Raw genomic sequence first — 25504 nt, forward strand, 5'->3', positions numbered from 1 at the left:
CAGCTCGCTAACAGCGCTGCTGCTGTTGCTGTGGCGGGATTTTCAATGTGGTGTGTTTCAAGCCTCACTCACTCATCCTCTCATTCCCAAACATTCAGCATCCGTGCACACTCCTCACTTCCGGGTTTTTTCAAAAGATTGGAGATTTCCAGTGGGGGTCTCAGGTGTCATCCCAATGGTAACAGATCTGCAAGCAAAAAGGACCCATCAAAAAAAAACCCCAACCACCCCAACACCACAAACCCCAACATTCGGGAGATAAAACTAGCAGTAAGTGGAAAAAAATTGACTGAAAGAGAAATGATAGGGATAACTAAGGAAATTCTCAAGGTGGGCTGACAAAGCCACAACAGACTTAATTCACCCAAATGCAGGTACATCGTCGTGCCCCTCTACAATCTGCTCCTTTTAAAAGGTGCTTCAGTTGAATCACAGACTCAGAGAGCATCTCAAGTTGGAAGGGACCCGTAAGGATCGTCGAGTCCAACTCCCTGCTCCTTGCAGGACTACCTAAAACTGAACCATATGACTAAGAGCATCATCCAGACCCTCCATGAGCTCTGAGCAGGACTGAGGGGTCAAGGGGCTTCCATTACTCTGCATTTGGAGGAGCGCAGGATCCTCCCCAACTAGCAAGGGCGATGCACTTCACGAAGCAAGGAGCCCTCAAGTCTGCATCTGGTCTTGTGAAAGCCAAGCAGTTTGCCGTGTTTCTCTGTTTGTATTTGTTCTGATATGCAAGACCACAGATGGGGCTTGTTTACAGAAAAATAAATGAGAAACAACCTTCTAGAGAACAAGGCTTTTGTGAAGCATCTCTTTCAGACTCAGGAGTTTAGCCAATTTCATAATTATGCAACACGAAAAGGAGGTGGGTGTAATCCCTTACCAAGCTTGATTCTTCAGTTTTCTCAGTTCTTTAGTCGCCCAGGTAGCGAGGGTTTTTGTTTTGTTCGTCTTGGATCTTCTTCCTTCAGTTAGCAGTTCATGTATCATGGGTCTAGCTTCTACTAATTTCAGTACATCTTTTCCAAATGCTGTACACAAATCTCTGAAGAAGAAAGAGAGGCTTTGAGGCTGAGTGCCACAAACAGATGTGCCAGTACCACTCTGATAAGCTCTTGCTAGCAAAAAGAAATCTGACTCACAGCTAATGTCCTTTTTAAAATGCTGCATATGGTCACTAATTTCAGCAGGAGGAGAGCTGAACAGTTCTCTGAAATTGTGACTAACCAGAGACGTTCAATCTCCTGTCCAAAGACTGATCTCCCTGATGTTCCCCATCAGCTCTCCCTAAGTGCAACAGAAAAGATTAAAACACCCTGACCAGAGTTCCTCCGTACCCAAGAAACTGAAGGTGGGGTATTTTGTTTAAGACCAGGTCATCCTTGAAAACTCCTAGATCTGGAATTTCTGTAACACACATCCAACTTTCACTTCTACCTACTGGTTTTCACCCTGTCAGTTAAAGGGCCTCACCTGCATAACCACTTCACACCTTGGGTTAAACATCCAACACTAGACCGTAAAAACCCAGAACTGATGTTAAACACTTCAGACAGACATAAAAATGCAGCTTCAAATCCTACCCAATGAGTGTGCTGTCAGTTGAAATAGGATCGGGATGCTTACCCTATCAGTCCAGCAGCACATGCCACTACTCCGTCGGTGTGATCCTCATCTCCAGCAATGTGGTCAATGTAAGACAGAATAAATTCTACTCTGGGCTGCACCAGCATCACATCCGCTGAAAGAAGACAAGCTTTATTATAGCAGGGTGAAACACAGTTCATCCTTTTAAATGGGACTTCAGTATACCCCCAAACTGCCAGAATCTGGCCCCAGAAGAGCTCTCTAAGCTAGGGAGGGGAAAAACTGCCAGAGGAAGAGGAACCAGAGCAAAGGGCTCTAAACACACTCCCAGCTCGTGGCAGCACAGCATTCACTGCCACGCAGACAGGAATGAACGAAGATATGCCCATGGACGTGACAACAACCATCAAACAGCTTGTCCAAGCAGAGCTGTCCCCATCTCCCTTCATCATTTCAGGCACAGAAACGCCACAGTAGGACGGAGTACTCACGGTGCACGTTTTCTTGGTCTCCCTTCAATCCTTGGATGATGCCAGTGTAAGCTTCCAGGCAGCCCTCCCTCAACTCATTCAGGTAATCCACCATGTCATAGTCAGACTGGAAAGGCAACAGGAAAGCACACTTCAGCAGTGCCGCCGCCGACACATGCGCAGCCCTTAGTTGTTTATGATTTTAATGAAGGAACTGGAGCGTGCACCACTGCCTTACCTTATCAACCTGTGCTTGGGAAGCCTGCTGGAGGGTATTCAGTACGACATCTAGGTACTTCTTAAATTCTCCTCCAATGGCAAGGGCAATATCGCCAAACACTGAGAGAATCTGAGGCTTCACAGATCTATGAACGTTTTCATTCTGGAAGAGATTTCAGCACCATTACAGTCAGTTACACTTCTGTTTAAGGAGGGAGGAGCTAATAAATTAAGACATTTAAATGAAATGTAAATCCTTACCCCCAATAAATTTGGATTCCAGTCAAATAGTAAGCAAGATAGTTGTCAAACACGAGATCTCCAGAGCACGCCTTACACTTCTGCTTCTCCCACCTCCCACTTTCTTCTCAGTGTGCAAGCCAACTGTTACTAACTGGCTAATGAGAAGGTAAACACTCACCCCCAAGTTCTCCAAGAGCAGCTGCATAACCTCATCACAAAAAGGCAAGATGTTGGATTGCAGGGCTCTGCATAAGTCACCAACCAGGCCCACTGCAGCCAGACAAACCTGCAAATAGAACAGCAAGTAAGACACCCACCCAGTGAGTCAGTCTTCCACACTCTATCCTTACAGCTTCAGCTTATTAAAGCACTAAGTAGTGGTGAGAGTCTGCAGCCATTAAGCCACCAAGAATAACGACCCTCATATAGGCTGACAAGTCCCTGCTTCATTAACCATTTAGATCACAAAGCTGCAAAGAGCTGAGCTTGCTTCACCAAGGGGGAAGGCAAGAGATCCAGATGCCAAAGTGACAGGTACTTGATCTGAACAAACACTACCAAATTCAGCAGCTGGGTGGTCTAAACATCCACCCCACGGCGAGTACCATGACTTGTCCCTTCTAATGGAAATTCACAGCCAGTAGCAACCTCTTTCCTCATCAAGGCCAACTAATATGCAGCCACTGTGAAAACACAGGTGTCAAGTCAATGAAGGCCTTCTGCTGAATTAAACAGAAGAGAGTCTAAATTTGTGCACGCAGCCAGTAATTAGAGAAAAGTCTATGGGGCTCCAATTGTGGTTTCATCACTAGAAGCTGTGGTATTTTACAGATGCACACCTGCTGAACTCAGCATCTGTGAGGAGGTGAGAATTTAGAGATTGTGAACACAGGGCTGCCTGGTTTGAACTCTACCTGGTACTCAGCATAGTTTTTCAGTCCAATGCCAAGGAATGGTTTGAAGGCATCCATGTACTTCAGAAACTCTCCACCTAAGACTGTGCACAGAAAATATTCCGGTTAGGGAAAAAAAAAAATAAATCCCAACCTACCACATATTTGCTGGAGTTCAACAAAACAGAAACCCACCATTATATTCCACCCCAAACCAGTAGCTGTACATTCCACAGAAGCACAACAAATTGATTCTCACACAAAAACTGAGCAGTGAAATATGTTCATCTGGACTAAACAGATTCAAAAAAAGCTCAATTCTTCGCAGGCCTTTGAGACAGACAACCCCCTCCTGTGCTCAGAAAGGATGTTGAGATCTTTCTGCCTGAGCAGACCCTTCAGAGGGAGAGGGACCTGGCGGCACGCTTCAGACAGGGCTCGGCACCATTACATGGCTTTGCATCAGCTGCAAACTCTACACCTTTTCACATCACTTTACTGCCATAACATATTCCTTTTGGAAATAGCTGCTCAACTTCTTCAGAGCCATGCAGTTCAAGCAGGGCACTCTGCAGTATGTTTATATTTAAGCAGTATTTGAAGTATAATATTTCTGTTCTCCACTAACTCCTACCTTCCCCTAAGTCACTTGCATTACTACGACCATTCATGCAGACTTATCTATCCAAAAGTGAAAAGGCCTTTGTCCCAAGAACGTACACACTTTCATTTGCTGTTTAGCTTGCAATGATCCCACACTCAACCTTCTCATTCGCTTCCCAGCTTCCTCAGGCAATCCCACTAAACATTCCCAAGAGCAGTCAGAGGGGTACCTGCCAAAGACCTGCTCTCCAAAACACGCTACTGTCGGAAGGGGCTACTCCAAAAAGCCCAAACAAACTCTGCTGCACTTACAAGGTGTCCTGTGCTCTCGGAGCAATCAGGCATGTACTTCTGCAATGAGGTTACACACAGCCTTTGAACACCACCTCAACTTTCACACTCATACACAGCATTTGACAACAGAGTGTGTTCCTAGAGCTCCAGATGATGCCACAGCCATCACCTTCTAAGCCTGAACCATGAAGCTCAAACTGCCTGGAATACCACGACGCAAATTTTATTTTACTTCACCCATTCTGACCCACTCTAATGCTGATCTTTGCCACCGTGATTTCTTTTAAACAAGAACAGTGACTGTAAATCCACCACTGACAAAACTCCATAAAGCAACCACAGGTCACAGGCAGCAGCAATTATGAATCATTAAGATAACGTTAAATCTGGCCTGCAGCAGCATGAAGAGACCAGGTGCCCACTGTGCTGGGCACTGTACGAAGCAGCACCAGGGTGTTTTTTCCGGCAGAATTTGCATTGTAGCTACGTTATTAACAGACAACAAACCATTCGTTCACGAAACAGTCTAGTATTAACTGCCCAGTCTCAGATTCACAGATAGATGTGGCGAGATGTGTGGTCAAAACCAGAACTCAAGCAAAACCAAGAACTAATAATGCTTTTTTGCCATAGAGTCAAAAAGAGAAGGAAACAATACAGTTCTGTCCCAGCTCTGCCTTCCCCCAAACACAACCCTGCTCTGCAGCGCAAGACTGACCTTCTACCAGGGTGCTGACTGCCATCAAGGCGTCTTCCTGCACACCCCCCGAGCCCGCCGTGCTCTGGAACATTCTCAGCAGAGATGCCATCACCACGTCAGAGATCTGCAAAGCATCCTGGTGCTGGACCTTCCGGAGGACGTTCTGGGAGGGAATGGAGAAAGAGATTGTAATTGCTTCCATTGATGCAAGGCTGAATCGCACCTTTACATCTCCTGAGTTGGCTCCGAACACTCGTGACCACATTGGGCTACTAAAAAGGAAGCTGCTGTTTGAACTCCATTGCTGCAAAAATATGCTTTGTCAGTGCAAGTGCAAAGTCCCATTCATTTTAGCTGCATTCAATTTTCCAGCTACAGAACAAGCTGAATTTACCTTTCCTGCTGCATAGGCTATTCTCTGGGCTTTCCATTTGTAAGCTGGCATTAAATGTGACCAGCCCAAATCTGGCCCTATAAAAAAAAAAAAAAAAGCTCTTTTCCATCACAGCAACGTGACCGCAATCTCTTACTGCCCAGTATGGGTTGCACGTAAGCTTTGCTTTTAAACCATAGAATTAAAACTTCAGAAACACTGGTTGTTAAACTATGACAAAAGCATGTTCTTACTGCTAACTGCAGTCAAACCTCTGCTACCCAAGAAGGACAGAGAATAAAGTAACATACAACCAATGCAAAATACGTTTACAGGAACATGTTTAGCACTGTGGTGTTTGAAAAGCAAAACTGTTTTCTGGAAAGAGCAGAGGAGCCTGGTGAGCAGACATGTGCTCTGTGTTACCCAGCACATCACCGCGAGCAGAAGGGCCAAGGAAACACCCAGGTAAATACCTGAGCTTAACCTATGCTCTGCTCCTACTGTCCAGTTCTGACCGTCCCTTTCAGCATGTTGAGCTACAGAACACAGCTTTGATGTATCCTTATTTAAAATAAATTTGCATTTCCTGTGAAAAGAGAAAGACCGATTCCTTAACTTGCAGAGGAAAATAATTACCTCAAGCCCGATTCCTCAACTGAGTCACTCCAAAGAGATTGACTTTGACTGTATAAATAATTGGTCTTGATTTTCTTGTTCCTTTTAAATCCTAACAAATGTTTTTCTTCTGTTGGATGTTCATAATTGTATTGCCAGAGAAAAACTATGTAACAAAATAGTGTATTTGACTATGTAACACTGAAAAAAGTCCCTCCACTGTTTTCTACTTGGTGGTATGTAAGTATCTGCTGCAACTACTGTAAATACTTGCGGTTCAGATTTTGCGATAACAAAGAAACACGCAATTACAAATTAAAACTAGCAGTTTAATTCCATCTGTGCCACCTGTACTATAGGCAAACAGCGCTGTCCTGAAAGAGATCAGTGATCACACTGTGCCAGAAGGAGAGGTTCTAGATACTGAAGTCTCCCCATAAAAGCCCACCCTAAGGACAGATTATTCCCACCTACCCCATTTGAAAAATTATGCTAGAAGTTGGAGAGTGAAAGTCATAGCTAATGCTATTGGCTTTTGAATGAGAAGGATGAAGTTAACGACTTCTCAAAAGAACCTGGAGACAACACCCAGGAGACCTCCTGACCTCAAAAAGGGCGAGGAAAGGGCCCTTTTAACCTATTTAACCTTTCCTGGGCTAATAGGAATGAAAGAAACAAACTGCAGAGAACAGGTAACACCACCCAACAAAGGAGTAAATCTGAGTAGAGATACATACTCTGCTGTGCTTTTGTTTCAGGTTACACTGTACTCTGTTATACCTCCAGAAGAAAACACTCCCTTCTAAGCTGCACAGAGCTGCCTGGACGCTGGATCTATGTCTATTATGGAGTTTTAAAGCAGCGTCTTGTAACTGTTAATAAGCTAGGCACGACCACACAGTACCACCCTTCCTGCAGTGCAAACAGGAAAGCTTCAATATCAAATACCACGTATTTCAGAGGATGCTCTGGTGAATCTCCTGAGCAGTTTTGCGGGGGAAAAAAAGTGGCTGTTTTCAGTGGACTTTCTAAGAGTAAGCAAGGAACTGAAATGCGCTAGTACTCCAAGTCACATGGGCTGTTCATTACCAGATGTTTAATTTCAAGGACACTCGGTGCATTTTAATTAGTGCCATTTTAAATAAGAACACCAACCACAAGAGGCAGATGAACAAATTAAAGCCGTTACGGAGGTTTTTTGTCTGTGCCAGCTAAAGCAATTGTTCAGCCTGTAGCCAACACAAGAGCTAATCTGAAAGCCTATACAACCTTTAACATGCCACATACAGTGTTCTTTATTCATATTGCCCTAAATTTTATAAGTCACACTCTGCTAAAGCCTTCTGAACCTTGTATCACCTCCCACATGTCAGCTGGGACACAAGATCAAATTTCCTCATTCAGGTCTCATCGACAGGACCAAATCTGCATCCTCGGGACCACAGAAATGTCTCTAAAACCGCCTCTCTCCCATAACTATAACACAGGAGACAGGAACTTACCTGTAGAGTAGCACAAAGAAGAGACTGAAGATCATTGAACTGGATTCTATCAGAAGTGCTCTGGATATGAGACTGAAAAAGAACAAAACCCCACATGTGAAAAGCCTGCATCGCAGTCCATGCAAACCCAGCAGATTTGGACAGCGCCATGCGTTGCACAGATTCAATTTAAGATGAGAGGTACTTGTCGGAAGCTTAATATATCTACCTATCTATAAAAATAATAAAAATGCATTATACCGTAAGATACGCAGTCAGCAACAAAACTCATTTTTTCTACGCCAGATGAAGCCGCAGCACAACAGCAACACCACACCTACCAAGTTTCCTTAAACCCCTTACTGTAACAGGGGCTTAAAGCTTGGGTTTACCTACCTCCATCTGCAGCACTTGCTGAAGTCGTTCCATGATGACCAGAGTTGTCTTTTGGACAGCAGGGTAACAGTCCTTGGCACTGTTTTTCACTATTTCCATCAGAGATTCATATGCAGAACTCCTCAAGTTATTCTGGTGTCCATCAGGCCTGTAACAGAAGGAATGTATTTGCAGCTCCCAGTGCTCAGGCTTGCTTAGAAACAGACTTTTTTTTAGTAAATCGGTAACAGCTAGATTTTAGTGTTGTGACAAGCAGAAGCACTTGCATTCCTGTATTCCAAGACTTGAAAGTAAATTAAATTTGTGAAGCCACTCTTGGAACATTTTTTCATTCGCTATTAGTAATGACTTCCAGTATCTTCAGTCACTGGCAGCAAGCACAGGAGCAGAAAAAGCCTCAAACCCACATCTTCCAGTGTGCTGTTATCCTGCCTGGGAAGCGATGGTCTCAAGAGGTGAGCAGCATACATTACTACCTCTCTGACATCCCTCTGAGATGTTGGTGAGGGTGTTAAATTTGAAATAAAGACAGCTGAGATCTATGCTAAGATGACTGATTGGCTTCAGAGCCTTGAGCTAGACACTACGCTTCTGGTTGGATGTAAATTAGACAGGAATTTAGACTTTGAACTGTTCAGACAGGGACACCATTTAAGAAGAAGTAGTCCTGCAGCAAAAGGCTTCAACTGACGATTGAACTGATCCAAGGATTGAACTCTGCGCTGTCAAGATTTATGCGACCTTCAAGGCAGAATATGTCGTCAGCATTACCCTTATTTTTGCATCTGCAGAACTGAGAAAAATATTTTGCCTCGTCTATTTAGATTTCAACTTAGTTGGGAAAAGGGCAGTATCTAGCCTAACTAGGTCCTCAGTTCTTCTGGGAGTACCTGGAATAAATGGATGTAACACTACAGCAACAACCACGGCTTAAAACAATCCCAGTAAGATGAACCGTACGATACACACAGACTTCTAATTATGCCTTGCTGCAATCCTGATTATTCAGTCGCCCTGTAGCCAACCTTGAAGGGTCTTATGACCACTGTACAGAGATGTGCACAGTCTTAAACTGTGCTTGGCAACGTCAAAGTGAAACATGGAAGAGGCACTCTTGGAGGAAGCCCCAGACTTACTAAAAGCAGATATGGACAAAATATTGAGAAATTATTCTGTGTGAATAGCTTTCTTCCTGGGGGTTAGCATTCTATATTCCACATGATACCAAAAAAGCCTGGTTCTGATAAAATTCTATTCAGATCTATGCTGCAAGAGAAAGAGGGCCAGCAGCCTGAAGTAATAAAAAAAAAAAAAAGCAAAGCATCTTTGTGGAGCTGAAGCTAGACAGTTTAGTGTTACCTATCTGCAGTCTCCAGAAGTTTCTGAACTATTAGCTCAAATGAAGAGGATAAGCAGTAGGTTGCTGGTTCCTCCTGATCATCAGCTACATCTGCAGCTTCATAGGCAGCTTCAGCAAGACTAGAGAAGGCCTGAAACACAGAACAACCATTTCTGTTACTCAGTTGAGTTTACCAGTTTTCACTCTAGAAAAAAAACCAACCACCAAACACCAAAAACAACAACAAAAAAAAACCCCAACACCCAAACATGTACAGGATTAACAGCTCCCCTCATGAACAGCTAATTCTTCAGCACACTGAACTTTGGTGAAACAGCGGTCAAGGTTTCAAAGACTTATAACATTAACACCCAAGGCAGACACACTGTCTGCAGTCAAACGTACACACATCGTTACTGGTCTCAACAACTGGTAGCTGTCAAGAATCAGACTGAATAAAGGCAGATTGCTTGAAGCTCACAGGGTATTAACAGATTCTACCCACTATCCAGCATCACCATCACAAGTTAAAATCCTGGTTTAGACAAGGCCACAGACTACTCAAATTCCCAACTGCTGAGCAATTGTAACTGCTCGGAGAGACAGGTGAATTAGAAGAGTTGAAAGCCTCCTGATTTTCATTTCAATCTAAAAAACACATAGTAGTCATCATCTTCAGAAGACAAAAGCCACAGCTACATGGACTTTTGCCAGGATCAACGTATCAGGGAAAAGCTTCCATGCTGACTAGAAGTCTTCAAACCTCTGGAATACGAAGAGAATGAATTCTGTCATTTCTAAAGCTTGTTTTGACATGCAAATACTCATCTCTAGCTCAATTCTTATTGAGCAGCTCTCTTAAAACGCAGTAAGGGACACATCCTCTTTATAGTGAGAGATGAGATATGCTACTTGGTAGACGACATGCATCAAGACAATGATACAACTGATGTTAGCAAACCAACCTCAAGGGACTACAGCTTTAAGTGAACAAAAAAAAAATCTCAGGCTCCTCAATTTAGTTCTGGAACCACTGCAGAAGCAGGCTTAGGTAATGGGAAACAAGGGATCTCATCTCTCCTTTAAGATTAAGGCGGCAATCACAGCTGCCCCCAAGAAAAAAAACTAAACCCCAGCATGCCTTTTCTAAACAGCTATCACACCTGTAACCAAGGACAGTATCCATAGCATTTTCAAACCAAAGGCAACTTCAACACAGTGAATATTAGCATTTTTCTCCTTAAAATAAATGTCTTCCTTTATTCTTTCCTAGCAGAGTACAAAACAGACTTGAGATAACTTACGGTTAACAACAGTTGTGTGTGCTGGATGACCAAGCCATGAGTCATCTCTGAAATCCATTTAAGTCTGTGAGTATATATATGTGTGTGTATATATATATGTATACGTATATGTGTGGCTATATATGGCTATATATGTGTGTATTCATAGATATGAATGTATGCGAATACGAGCTGCATTCCCCTTGTTGACAGAAACATATCACACATCCAACAGCAAAGGGACTGCCCTACCCAGCACACGTTGGAGGCCACTCTGGGCTCAGCGCTCAGGCCCTCCATCAGACACTGCAGCAGTGGCGCGAGGTAAATGTCATTGATGGCAGCTTCAGGAAGCATCTCACAGATCCTGCCCACGGTCCAAGCAGTTGTGTCTCGAACTACAACACTGGGGTCCTTCATTAGTTCTATTAAAGTTGGCATTGCCTAGAACATAATCACAGTCGGGAGAAAGATATGGATCTTTCCAAATGCAATATACGGAAATATGAAATTTGCCACCATTTCTGATTCTACCATCTCATTTCTGATTTTAACACACTCCCTACAAGACAGCGATAGATTGGAGAAGGGAGGACAGTCTAGATCCAGTTAGGCCATTGTTCTCATTTTAAAATTCATAAAGTTATTTCCCAGCGGGTAAGACTCGGGAACTGACACATCTGGAGTCAGGTATTCTGAGGTCCTGCAAGTCGCTAGGATTCAGAGCTATGTAACTCAACTACTTGCCCTGGGCCTACCAAATCTCTCTAAAGCATGATTAAAAGGTGGCATCCTCTTTGTTTTTCCTCAGATTAAGAACAATGTGCAAAGCAGGCGTCCTCCTCCAAATAAATCAGAAAGTTTTTGCTCTACGAGCCTCCAAGAAAACACAATGAATCTTACCTGTATGACTAGTGGTTTGAGCTGATTAGGCTCTGGTCCTTCCAAAATGCACCCAAAAGCCATCACAGCCGCATCTCTGTATCGCCAGTCAGGATTTTTAATGTGTTCTTTAATAAAGGGCAGCACATGAGGAACAATGTCATCTTCACAGCAGGTCGCCAGGAGCATGAGGCAGACTCCTGCTGCTTTGCAGGGGTTCCAGTCGTCATCATCATCATTTTCATCCTAGGAAGAGAACATCACCCCTGGTCAGTCTGGGGGGAAATATCCCTTACCACACACAGGCAGCAGCATCCTGTTGGACCTACTGCAAGTAACACTGCTTTATTACCAGGTGTTATATTTAGAAATAAATTCAGGTCTGGAAGTACTAGCTACATCTCTGGCAGAGAGTTACTTGCATCATCTGTACCTTTCCATCCTGGTGTAAGGCTGCTAGCTCTTACTGACGCACCTACAGTAGCCTCATACGTCTTCCAAACTGCTTCCCTCTCATCTAGCTTGAGATTTTATTCTTTTGATCCATGTCATTGCCTTGCAGAGTGGCCTGCTGTACCAGTTAAATAGCTTCTTCCCCCCCTCCCCTCCGACAGTTAGCTCAGCCACTTACCAAATTCCTTTGAAGCTGTATACCTGTGATTCTTTTATCTGTTTTATCTTTCCTGTTTTAACAAGCACTTTTAGAAACTCCTGCAATTTAACTCTCCGCACCCAAGTGGACAGCGATACAAAAGAAACAGGGAAACAATTCCCTGGATTTGCTAAGAGCACCAAGCATTTTCCCCGTTCATTGCAGTAAGCCAAATGAACTCCTGTATGGCTTAATTAACAGTTTTATTTTATAATTAGACCTGCTGTAGCAAGCGATTCTATTAATTTTGATTAGGCTGTGAAACACAGTCCAAACAAGTCCCTGTGAAGTGCTTAATAGGTACTAAATAAACATGGACTTCACAGTTCAAAAAGTAACTATCAAGAATTCCAGAAATGGTATCTCCAATAACACAGAGAATACACATTGGTTTTAATTTCACAAACATTTTGTTAGGAATACCAATAACTATCAAACCTCTTCAGAAACCATAAATACAAGCATGTGTTAACAGAATTCAGCATAAAGACGATACCACATGCAGTCTCACAGTCTCAGCCCTAAAAAACGATGCATCATTCAGTCAGAGTGGTGCATGATGTCTCATCACAGACCAAGGACTGCTGCTACGGGTGCTCCAAACAAGCACACCGTTAAAAACTGCCCCAGGGGACCAAGAAGTCACCTATGCAAGGGAGCAGTGACCACCACTGACAATTTGTTCCTCCATGCAACAGTAGCATCACTGTCCCAGAACTTGAAAACAGGCATAGTACATATTTTTTGACATGCAGCAGGGATTTTGCAACTCACCTGTTTTGTTAACGTTTGTGTTAGAATTGGGACCAAATACTGTAATGCTCCCTTCGCATAAAATTTGCTAGTGTGCTCTGGAGGCCTTCCTTGCTCTGCTGCCTAGAAAAAAAGGGTTAAAAATGATTCTCAGTGGCTATATAGGCATGAGGTCTGAATTACAAACACCAGTAGATACAAATTCTCTTGGGAATGCTTTCCCCTCCTTCTCAAACTTTTAAAACACACGGGAACCTCAAGGACATCCTGTACCAATCCCAGTTAAGTATTCAATAAGCAAGTTCAATTCACCATTCCATACACGTATAGAGCCCCTCCTCACATGGTACAAATATAAATATTTTCAGTTTGCAGCCACGTATAATTAGCAAGTGACCCCAAGTATAAGCAGCAAAAGGTCTCCAGCATGTAAACTAAACCTGTGTGCTGCTGACTGTCCTTTTACCCTTGCTATCCTTGCTTTTTTGAGCATTCAACATAAATACATATTTAGCTACTTTTAAAAATGGACATGATTCATCTAGAGCCCTTCAAAGTTTACGCTATTATTGATCTCTACAGCTAATTTACGCAAACAGCATCTGCATGCAGAACAATACCCCAAATTTATCTCCAGCCCCATACACTGTAAGGGATAATGATTACTTTCCCATAATTTTATGCTTAACTCATAAATAATGTATTATATAGAACGCGATCAATTCTTTTTGCACACTGGGCTGCAGGATTAAGTCCCTCACGTCTGTAACAGACCTCAAAAATCTTACATGTCAGTGTAACAGAGTCCACTAGGCCTCCAAGACAGCAGGTAATTCAAGAAATGCTTTCCTTTCAGTGTGGTACGTGTATCTCTACAATTCGAGATGCCGTCTTCACGAAGCAACGGCTCAAAGGTCTCCATGATACTGAGAATCTGCTGGTATTATAACGTGCCTAGTATAGATGCTTAATGCACATTTAAGTTCACCTTACAGGAGTAGCTTGAGTTGACTTTCGAATGCTAAAAAGAAATCAGGTAGCTGTCACGTACCATTTGCAGAAAACTAACACTTGTATGTCACAGTGCGTTCTCATCAAACCTGTCAGAGAACCTTTATCTCAAGTAGTTTCAATTCCCAGCCAGGCTGGCATTAAAATAATTTTTCTCACTTAAAAAGGCAGTTCATCCTAATCTAATCTAGGAAGCGAAAGGGGTTATGTTCAAGCTACACTAAGAACTTTACATTAGGCTACAGAGCTACAAAATAACCCGAAGAGTTATTAAAGGGAATTCCAAACAGTGGCCCCCGTGCAAGCTTAGCCACAAGCTTCACATTTACCTTGAACAGCAGAGTAAATTAACCACAGCTGAGCCCTGGGCAAGACAGCTAGCACCCAAGTTAGCAGCTAAAAACTAAGCTGGGTACCACACCACTGGTGCCGATGGCTGCAGCGAACAAAACACTGCAGACACAACCGGCCTCGCAGGCTTTGTGCAGCCTCGGGTCTCAGCTTCTGTCACAGACACGCATCACGTCGCATCAGAGTGGTGCATAATGTCTCATCATGGACCCACGGCTGCCACACAAGGCGCTCAGCCGGGCTCTCCTACACTGTTCCACTTGGGAGAACAGGAGGACCTTCAGACACGGTTCAAAGATATGACTTCAGCATTCTCAACCAGATGATCAGGGGCATTCACCACTTTTCAACAGTCATTTGCAAGCTCACCTCAGATGCCTCTATAGCCAGGTCCATCTCCTCGTCGCAGACATTTGACCAGAACTCTATCCCCTGTAGAGCCACCTCATCTATGTCACTTTTCATTGCTTCAATAGTTATCTTTAGAAACATAAAAGGAGGAGAGAGGACATTTTAGCAAGTTATTTTTCCCGAAATACGTGCCCCAGCTTTTGGCCAACTGGTACGAGATTCAAGATTGTCTGAAATCAGATGCCACATTGGAGTTACTGTTCTTGAAGACAATCTCCTCATTTAGAAGTTTATCAGCTATCAGCACCTCAGGAGGACTGCAGAGCAAGTCAAGCAATCTGCACTGTCCTGACTTTTGGAGTCTCAAGTCTGAAACACCTGATGCTGGTCTTAAGGATTTTGCTAGGAGAGGGGGGTTCACAGCAGGCAGTCACAGCCAAAGAAAGAAAAACAAATCCGGAATGTAGGAAAATTTTTTCTCTTGGATTAAGACAAAGGAGCACAGGAAGGTCAGACAACTACGTATGAGAAACCCGAGTACTCACAGCAAAAAGCGCAGGACCCATGTATGTCTCCATATACTGATAATAAAGGGACATTATCTTCACCAAATTCTGTAAGGCAGCCACTCGTACCTGTCAGAGTAGAAAATGGATCAAAGATGTCACCTTCCGAGTGCTTTGAAAACCAAGCACAGTTGCAGCCTACCACAGATTAATAGCTCTTTCTGCTGATTTAGTTTACTCCATACGCAATAAGGTCTTTCACAACAAGTGACATAAATCATCCTAGCAGTTTACTACTTCTAACTTTAGGTATAAAACTCATTTTGTTCAAGTACTTACATGCACACCAATCAAGTAACAGAATACTGTTTTATTTCACATAATACTTTTCAACTGTTTTTTGATGCTAGAGGTTCTAGCCAGCTTCCCCAGAAAGGTGCAGTGACAAATCAGAGCACTTATTTTCACCCACTCTTGTACCACTTTCACTCACCCTTGTATCTGGACACTGTGTTGCTTCACAAACTACTTGCATAATAAAGTGCCTTTCAGACTAGAAGAAGAAATAAAAGAACGTTAGAACCGTATTATAAAAGCATTAAAAGTCTTTGCAAGACTTCCTATGGAGGATGCATTTTGAATCTGGACTAGCACAATCACTCACAGAGCACTTTAAAAATCAAGGAATTGTACAAGTTACTATTCACTGCAGTATTCAAAATAATTTCTTCCCCAAAATGGAAATCCCAGGCTTCCATTTTAAAAAAAGTACTTAACAGGCTGTCCAAAACAGAAAGATACAGCAGAACTAGAGACACTAGCTTTTCTGGTAAAAAACAACCCCCCCCCCCCAACCAAACGAAAAAACACCCCCCCCCCCCAAAAAAAAACAAAAAAGAGGGAAAAAAGAAATCCTACTGTTTCCTGAACTATTGCAGTAATGGCTTCAAGAAACCTCAAAACTCAGTCAGGAAAATTTTTTGAGAGACAGTACCTGGATATTTCTGGCTTTTCAGTAGGAAGGAACAGACTTATACTCAGGCTATTTACAGTACTGAAGCCCAACAGAAACATGGTCTGAATGGATCATGCACCTCTCATCTTAAATTTTGAAAGACTCTAGTTGATCTCCACCAAGATCTACTGAATAGTTGACATGGGAAAGTTTTCATTAAAAGACCTTCTAAGCTGAAGGTTCAATATTAATCCCACCTTCCCCATACTCTCCCTGGTAGAGACCTAGAGGATAGACTTAATCTGAGAAGGAAAAGAAAAATCAATAGATTTTTCTGTTCTGAGAAGACTCTCATTCTGAGGCCTCTATTCTGAAGTCTTACAGGCCTTCCTCCCCCAACAATTTTCAGAGGCAAAGTTAAATCTGGATTGCTGCCACATCACTTGAAAGAAAGTGCTGATCCAGGCTTGTACTCTTACTGCAGCATTACAGAGTGGAGTGTGATTAGGAAGCAGAGCATCTAATAGGCTAAACTCTAAGGTCAGTTCAAATTTATCCAAAAAAAGTCAATGATGCTTCCTTTCCATTGAAGAATTGCTGAAGATTTCCACAGTGTTTCTGCATTACAAGAGGAACATACCAGACTTACAGAAATGAATCCAAGTCTCAGTTGCAACATAATTATGCATCAAAACTCAGCGTGGTGCATGATTTCTCATCATAGACCATGGATTCAGCCCTTGCATTTTAGGCCAAGAATTGTTACTGTTTCCCCCTCACCTCTTTGTCAAAGTTCGCTTTGGTGAATTCCAAAGAGTTAAGGAGTGCATTAGTAGCTGCTAGCTTCACATTGTTGCTGGGCTCTTCCTTTCTCATTCCCTGGATGATGGCTGTCAGGATCTCATTGGATTTGTCCTGAAGCTGCTCTGGATCCTAAAAGAAGCGTTGATAAAGTTATTTGCCAGCTGAACAGCTTTCTCCATATTTCTAAGTACCCTCAAAGTTTGATCCTGAAATCTGTCAGCAGAAGTTGTAGGACCTTCAGGCCAAGAAGCTCTTTGTTCACTGGGAGGACCAGAACACAAATACAAGGAATTCATACGCCATGTCTTTACAGCTTCTGGGAGAGAAAAGAGAAGACTGAACTGAGTGCACATAGTCCAGATATTCAAGTCATAAACGCCAAGTAAACCGGACTGTTTCAAATAATAGGTCAACAAGTTTTAGACTACTTGACTTCATTCAGTTAGCAAGTTGAAAACCACTGTCTTCCAATTCCTTTATATACTGGGCAGAGGTCTATGCCAGCAGTTGCAGTTGATGCTTCTATTGGTAAAGATGCCAATCTTGTTTAGATATAGGGCAAAAAGATATTGCCTGACCAGTCCCAAGGACAGGTAACTGTTAAGCACTCAAGCCTTAAAGAATAAAGCTGTGAACATAGACTGAAGATTAATTTTTCTTCGTGGCAAATTTAAGACCGCAAGATCCCCAAATAACTGTATTGTTATATCGGAATTTATCCAGCAGTGGATTCCCAAACTACAGCCACAAACTGCGTCACAAAGTGTCTGACACAAACTACAAAACTCTAAGAGGTATCTTGATTACAAAATAATCAACCAGTAAGCCTGGGCATCCAAAAATCCAAAGGCTAATGATACATGCCATCCAACCAAACAATGAACACGCATTCAAGTCTTGTACGGACTTGTAAGGAACAACGCTTGACCTGGAGCACTCCCCTGTACAGCCGTAGATTTCCTCTTTTATTTCACTGACCCTCTATGAAGCAACCAACCTCCCCAGTGAAACCAGCCCCAGGCAGCCTGATGTGAAAACACTAAATAGAAGATTTCTCCTTCTACCTCACTACACTGAAGTTCAACCAGCGATACGCCACACGTGCGTTCTCTAAGGCATTCAGTGGCACCAAAAAAGCAGTGGTAGGTCAGACAGTGCACAGGGTTTTTGCAAGCAATTCCGATCAGATACTTGATGTAACACGTAGTGATACTGCAAACTACGCTGATAAAACCAGGAGATCTTTTGGAGAAGGTGCCTCAAAGAGCTTGTGCTTTCCTTGCCTATGCGTCAAAAATTCCTACATCAAGAACATGGAGACTCCTCATGCAAGATGAAGGTAGTTGTCAGGTTTCCCCAACACAGAAAGGAATCAAACACTTATCTCTCATCTGTGACATTTTACACAACTGGACATTCAGCTACAGTTTTATAACAGCACCCCTCACCATCATATGACCGCAGCAACAAACAGACTTAAATCTGTACCATACGAAAGATGACCTGGATTTGTGCTGTGAAAGCAGGTCAGTCCTTTCAGACACCATCCTTGTGCATTTACTGCCCATCGTTCTGTCAGCACAGAGACATCCTCCGGACAAGTATTAAAAGACAGCCACAAGGAAGCATTACAGCCTACTAGATAGAGGTGTACGAAAGGAAAGGCTGGAAGAGAAAAGGTGCTGGGGAGAGGCTGGGACAGCACTTAAAAAATACTGAAAATATACAAATAGTACTTCAAATATACTCACAATATCCTGACAGATGTATCCAATGGCCTCCAATGTTGACTCTTTCATGTGCTCCGTACTGTGCTGATTCGTAACGTTGGCTACCAACTGGGGAATGAGTTCGGGCCACTGGTTCATGGGGATCTCTGCACACGCGATGCCGGCCACGCACTGAGAGGCAGAGCTGGGCCTGTATGTTTCTGTACCCAATGTCTGCAAAACCTGCGGGAGAGATTTAGCAGGTGATGGTTTGATGTCGGTGACCAGAGACATGGTCCCCGGCTTGCCACCAAAGTCTTCACTCGCTGTTATGCCAAACACGCTCCTTCCCCACTAAAGCAGTTAGCTTGTTCTGCTTTCTCCTGCTGCAAACGAGGCCATGACCACGGACAAATAATGTTTGAAATGAACTTGGCCACGGCTGCCCCATTCAGGAAGTGAGATACAGCTGTGTGATTACACATACTTCTACCACATCCTTTAAATCCCATACACAATGCTATGCGCCATAACGCGCAACAATGACTCACTGAACAATTCCTCGCTGCTTGTATTATAAAGCAAAATTGCGAAAGCTAAACGAATTGTGGTTTAAAAATCCCTCTCAAATACCGGACTGTTTATGCCAAGATAATCTGAATAGAACTGAATAATTTTCATTTGTTTTAATTGCAATCAATCAGAATAATAATTTTTTTGTATATGTCAATAACATTACTTTAAAAAAAATAATGGAGGGACATGCATTTGTTTTAGCATTTCCAGTTATATGTCTTAATTTTCCATATATCCACTTAATACTTTATTTCCAACGTTACTTGACAGAAAACAGTAATAAACTGGTTTTGTTAGCTTCAGTACACACCTATCTGACAGCTCCTGTTAACAGTGTAGTTCCCCTTTAACTACCACCAACGTAAATAAAAGACTAAAGTTGTATCATCACTCGCCCAACCTTATTCTGCTATACATGGATTCTATTAACACAGAAACGTTATATAAAGCATATGGCCAACTTGCATCAATTACACAACCCTGCGTACATCCAAGTACGCCTTTGTTCCCATTAGCCAAAAAACACTAAGCCACCAGTTCTGCCATTGCAAGTCCTGAACTTTAACCGTCAAAGAGCACAGGAGTCCTCAGGCAAATTCCCCACCTATGTGAAAATTTAAGAATATAATTTCCCATTTGGAACTTGCAAATTTTTTGACCATATTCTACTCTTAAAATTTGCTAGGCGTCATGTAGACACGTGTGTTCAGACACAGAGTATGCTTCAAAGAAGTTAATGTGGATTATAAAACAGTTGAGGAAGCTCTTCAAGTATAAGAAAAAGCAAACACCAACTCAGTTGCAATCACCCAGTGGAGAAGCCAAGCCCGTTAGCTCCCACAATCACACAAGACTATTCAGAGGCTCCTTGTGAAAGTATTTACAGGTGTGAATTTAAAAGCAGCAGCCTCATACCTGTTTGGTTTTTTACACTAATAATCCTACGGATTAAATATGCTACAAGGAACAAAGCACCCAAGCAAGTGCAGATGACATTGATTGTCTCATGAAAGGGAGCAGCCAGCCAACGGAAGACTCCGCAGGTGGAAAAGGATGGACAAAACATTCATCACTCATCCCCCTCTGCGAGAGAACAACAGGCGGAGAACCAAAAGTCTCAAAACTTACGTAGTTCTTGACTTCCCTGCGGGCATTGGCGTCGATCGCAAGCCATCTCTGTTGGTACTGGGTCTTGATGTCGGGGTCCTTGGATGTCAGGGAGTTCTTGATTTGCAAGCCGGCCGCCACGCGGGCAACTTGGCTGTTGCCGGGGTTTGCCAGCACTCTGGACAGTTCCACCAGGAAGGTTGGCTGGGGGGAGAGAGGAGGGCTCAGCACCCACCTGCCTGCGCCTGCCTGCACCTGCCCCTGCCTGCACCTCCCCACTAACGAGGAAAAAACTCCCCATTCACCCAGCAAAATGAGACCACGACTCACTGAAGCTCCTTCTCTACCAGGCCAACAGCAAACCAATGCCACCACGCAACGACGGCAGCTCTATCCCGAGATTACAGGCATTAAGCTCCTGATTATAACCGCTGGAAGGTGACGTAAGTAAGCATTGACTTCGCTGGATTTTTTTTAGCTTACTTGAGAGACAGTTACCTTCCTTGCTCCTGCCTGCTTTTAAGTATTCCTTTAAATAAACTACTCGGGTGGTAGGCCACGATATGTATTTTCTGGATGGATATCAAACATGGTGAAGAGTAACTCTCTGCTACTTACTTCCTTGCTTCAAGGCAAACACCCAAACTATAATCTAACACAGGAATTGTTAAAATGTGAAATCAGATGCTCCTTTGGTGTATTACAAGTAGGTTTGTAAGATTACAAACTTGCTTCTCTGCCATCAAAGGTGCATAGCCATCTGTGAAGATTGCCCCCCTACAAAAAGCATGTGGATAAAAATATCTGACATTCGTGCCACTTGCTTTTGGTGAGAGCTAGTGAGAACTGCCTCTGCATTTAAATCCTTTCCTGATTTGACAGCTTTACATTTCAGAGACTTCCGCTATGTACAAGATACAGCTAAAGTTTCAACAGCAAAGCTTTTTCATTTCACTGGCCCTACGAAGCATTTTGCCTATTAAAAAAGCCTTTCTAGGAAACAGTGGAAGCAGCTGCACCGTGCTCAAAACGGTTTCACACCAAGCAGGACCATGGTTTTCCTGAAAACATTTAACATACGGTTATATGTAACCCACTTCTAAAAGTCTCTGTAACAGAACTTAAGGTACATAATAAAGATTTTAGGGCATCAAACACTGCCATTTTAAAAACTAACTTAACTTTCAAAAGTTCAACAGAAACATCGAATAAGTCCAGTATCTTGGACTTCCCATTTTCAATGGCCAAGCGCAGGTCTTGAAAAAAATTTTAGCTGGGCTATCCAGGACTCTTCAACATTCAAGTTACAGACTTTGGAAACAAAAATGTGGGAGAACTTAAACTGATGCGCATAAGCCATTAGAAATACTCTGACATTTTAATGCAATAGACAAAACCTCTACAAATATACCACACTAACCCACTTCCCAAGCGTCATGATTGCTCATGTTTCATACACTGATTTTATTAAAAGTGAGGAACCATTCAAAAAAAGTTCACAGGACAAAATAGAAGTGTTGCTGCCACCTTTAAGAAAATTGTACTAGAATTCAAAGGTGAAGAAACATCTTTGGATTGCTCTACTCATGAATTAGCAAAAAATTTTTGTCTTTTCATGGAGCTTTAAGAGTAATTCCAGCTAAAAATGAGAAGCGTTACATTAAGCCTTCCAGACTTGAGAGTCAAAGCAAATGCAGATGCATACAGCCTCAGCTCTCACACCTACAGAAGTGTCAATGAAAATCTCAGAAAAGGGTCTAAATTAACTACGGGGAGGAGGAGGGGATGAGGAAGAACAAGCCGCTCCACAGTGCATTTCCATTAACTAACTGGGAGATCACTTCCAGCTCTGGCTGCTTGGCTGCAGCCCAGGGTACAGAACCTCTCGCTCGATCTGGTATCTCCCACCCCTTCCCATCTCAACCCCTTCCCTCTCCCCGGGGCAGCCAGAGCTCTTCCCACCCACCCACCACGTACTGCAACAGGAACAGCCCTGAACCCCACATCCTCATCCTCCTGCAATGCTGAGACATTAACTGCCCTCACAGCCTCTGTGGAACTCCTCAACACCTGGCTGGACCGTTCCGCGTCCCCATTCCACACCAGGGCACAGATTTTAGTCCCAGCATAAGCTCTGCTTCCTCCCCTTGCTGCCTTGACCTAGCTCTCACAAGGCAGCAAGTATAAACAAAACCTTGAAATCCTTCAGCTGTTTTAAAAGCCTGAAACCCAGGATCATGAGTAGCTCAAGTACATCACCCTGAAATACTTCAGGTAAGACAGCCTGGGAAGCTTCAGTCTAACAGGGGGGATCCCGAGACTTAACAAACATAATTTCAGAGAATTTTAACTCAAAACCAACATTTAGTGCAAAGGCTACATCAATTCTGAGGGATGCTTCAAACACCTTAAAATGGAGCAACAGAAATAAAGACTCTGTGACTTTCCCAGTTTACACCAGTAGAGACCATTGTATGTAACTGCTTAAAAAATGAAGGATGCCAGTTCTGCTTGCGATGGCAACGCGCACGTGACATTACACCACCGAAACACCACGGAGCTGAGACCCCCCCCCTCCAGAGCACAAGCCGCCCCCCAGGAGGGCCCAGCACAAACCCTTCCCCTGCGAGGGCCGCGGAGCAGCTGCAGCACCACACCTTGACTAAGCAAAAATCCTACTCGGCCGCCTGCAGAGTTCAACTTCCCCGCGCCGCCCCACGCAGGCATGAGACTGGGTTTGGGGTGGGATGGTTTTTTTTTTCCTTTTTTGCCCTTTTTTTTTTTCCTTTCCTTTTCTTTTCTTTTTTTTTTTTTTCTTTCTTTTTTTTTTTTTAAGAAGGTCACAGGGAGAACCCGGACCCGGGTGCCCAGCGCTGCTCCCCTCCCTTCGCTCGCCGGGGAAGCCACAAGCCCCTGACCTCCCCTGACACCGCGCCCCCCGCCCCCAGGCCGGCGGGGCTCCGGCGCTGCGCCGGTGCTGCCGCCCCGCCGCCGCCTGCCCGTGCGGGGCGTGCAAAGCCGATGCCGGTGCGCGGAGGAGGGAGCCAGACTGCTCGCGGGGCCGGCCGGCCGGGCGCCCGGCGGGGAAGGCCGCGGGGTCGGGCGGCGCCCGGGGCAGCGATGGCCGCGGCCGCACATGGCCCGCGGCCGCTCCCGCAGCCGGTGCGGCCCCCTCGCCCGGCGCCGCGCTCCTATTGGCTGGCGGGGGAGAAGGACGCGCTGCTATTGGCCGGGCGCGGCGGCCGGGCGCGGGCAGGGTAGGCTGCGCTCCATGGCGGTTCGGCCTGGCCGGGCGGGGCGGGGGGAGGGGGGGAGCGCCCGCCGCCGGCCCCGGCCCCGGCGCCCCGGCCCCGCGCGCTCACCAGGTTCTCGATGGCCGCCTGCTCCAGGAACTTCTGCGCCGCCTCAAGCTCGGAGCGGTCTGCGGGGAGGGAAGCCGGGGAGAAACCGGCGTCAGTCAGCGGGCGCGCGGGGCCCAACCGCCCGGCCCTGAGGCGCCGCCAGCGGACACCGCGGCCGAAGCACCCCTCACCCACCACCACCCCGGTTCCCACCCCCGGCCCAGTCGCCCCGCGGCCTTCCCCACCGCCGCCGCCCACGCCCTCCCGGGGCCGCGGCCGCCGCCTCGGCCGCCCCAGGGGTGCGCGGCCCCCGCCCCGCCCGGCCCCGCCGGGCCTAGCCGCCGGCCGCCCTCCCTCAGGCCGCCGCCGCGCCGCCGCCCGCGCCCTACCCGGCGAGACCGTCTTCTCCAGGATGGTGATGAGCTCCATGGCGGCGGCGTGGCGGCTCCGGCGCCGGCGAGCAGAGGGGAGGGGGGGAAGCGGGGCGGGCCGGGGCCGGAGGAGGGGAGGGAGGGGAAGGGAAGAAAGACGGGGCCTGCCCCGCGGACGCGGCCGAGGGAGGGGTCCCGCGCGGAGGCCTTGCGGGGCGGGGGTGGCGGGCAGCGGCGGTGGCTCCTGCTGCTGCGGGCGGCGGAGGGAAAAAAGGGCCGCGCGAGCGGGGAGGGCGCGCGCGCGCACACCGAGCGGGGCGGGCGGCGGAGGGATACCAGCCGCAGCCCGCCGCCCCGCGCCGCCGCTCTCATTGGCTGCCGGCTCCCGGCGGCGCGCGCTCCCATTGGCGGCGGTGGCCGGGGCGCGGCCATTGGCGGGCAGCGGGGGAGGAAGGCCAGGGGCGGGGCTTCCGGCGGCGCGCTCGTTGATTGGGCGGTGCCGGGAAGGGCGCCCCGGCGGCGCTAAGGGTGGGCGGCCACGTGGGGGCCGCGCCACGGGCGGGGGCGCATGCCGGGCACCGGCACCGGGCACCGGCACCGCCCTCGTCGTCCCGGCCGTTCCCGGCGCCACTCGGCCCGGTGGGCCCGAGGGCGGCTCCGTCCGCAGCAGCAGCCGCCTCCTGCGGCGCCGGAGCCGGCCCGGCGGGGAGCCACGTGCTGGGCCGCGATCGGGGAGCGGAGCCCCGGGAGGGAGCGGGAGCGGAGCCCTTGCCGCGAGTACAGCGCAGCACCGTGTAAAAGAGGGTGGCGATACGGGGAGGACGGCTGCCCTGCCGCGGCACCGGAAAGCCGCGCTGGAGCGGGCGTCCCGCAGGAGCCGGCCCTGCCAGGCACGGCTCGGTGCCGGTAGCCGTTGCTGAACGCTGCAGGGCGGCTGCTGCACTGCCCCGGGCACCGGGCCGCACACCGAATTGTGGTTTTGGTTTTTTTTTGTTGGTGGTGTTTTGGTTTTTTTAACTCCGCCCTCGCGCTCCTTAAGGAAAGAATCGCGATCCTCGGGGTCGGCGATAGCACCGAGTCCTCCCCGCTCGGGGGGGAGCAGGGGGGTCCCCTCTGCACCCCTGTCTGGCCTGACCAAAGTGGGGATGGAGCAGCCCAGCCGAGGGCAGCGAAAGCTGGACCCCAATTCCACAGGGTGTTAGGGGAGAAAAAAAAAAAAGGGAGAAAAATACCTGAAAAAAAGGATAAGGGCAGAAAAAAGGTGTAGCTGAATAATTCACAGCAGGTAAAGGCAGCCTCTGTGACTGGCAGGGCTCTAGCTCCAGGAGACAGCAATTAGTAACGCAATCGGGCTGCGCCGTGCGGCTAAATCCAAAGGCCGCAGGGAGAAGGGACGATTACCTGGCGCCCCGGACGCGGGGCAGAGCCCTGGGACAGGCGAGCGCCGCGCCAGGCAGACCCGCGCCGGGCTCCGCTCTTCCCTGGCAGTCGAACTCAGATTAATCGCTCTTTGCACGGAGTACGGTTTGGTTTCCTGGGAAAGGGACACGCTCCGGACACGGAATCGGGTTGAATGTGGCCATCTCTGGGCAGGTAAATGAGCGGAAGAGGGGAAGTTGAGGGGATCGCA

General features: G+C 46.2%; 1 protein-coding gene across 1 annotated transcript; it reads right to left on the reverse strand.

Moving 5' to 3' along the window:
- Positions 1 to 885: 885 nt before the first annotated feature.
- On the reverse strand, positions 886 to 23947 carry KPNB1 (karyopherin subunit beta 1; the record flags this gene model as incomplete). Its single annotated transcript, XM_082010478.1, has 21 exons — positions 23893 to 23947; positions 23525 to 23583; positions 20184 to 20366; positions 18522 to 18722; positions 16747 to 16899; positions 15505 to 15564; positions 15051 to 15140; positions 14524 to 14634; positions 12814 to 12915; positions 11409 to 11633; positions 10758 to 10949; positions 9243 to 9373; positions 7884 to 8031; positions 7509 to 7580; positions 5034 to 5178; positions 3440 to 3522; positions 2704 to 2811; positions 2302 to 2445; positions 2085 to 2190; positions 1633 to 1747; positions 886 to 1051 (listed from the first exon to the last, which is right to left on the reverse strand). The coding sequence occupies exons 1-21, from the start codon at positions 23930 to 23932 to the stop codon at positions 886 to 888; spliced, it is 2634 nt and encodes an 877-aa protein (XP_081866604.1). The 5' UTR covers positions 23933 to 23947.
- Between the last annotated feature and the right edge of the window lie 1557 nt (positions 23948 to 25504).

The sequence above is a fragment of the Phaethon aethereus genome, assembly GCF_964289735.1.
Source record: "Phaethon aethereus genome assembly, chromosome: 25".
In the NCBI taxonomy this organism is placed as follows: domain Eukaryota; kingdom Metazoa; phylum Chordata; class Aves; order Phaethontiformes; family Phaethontidae; genus Phaethon; species Phaethon aethereus.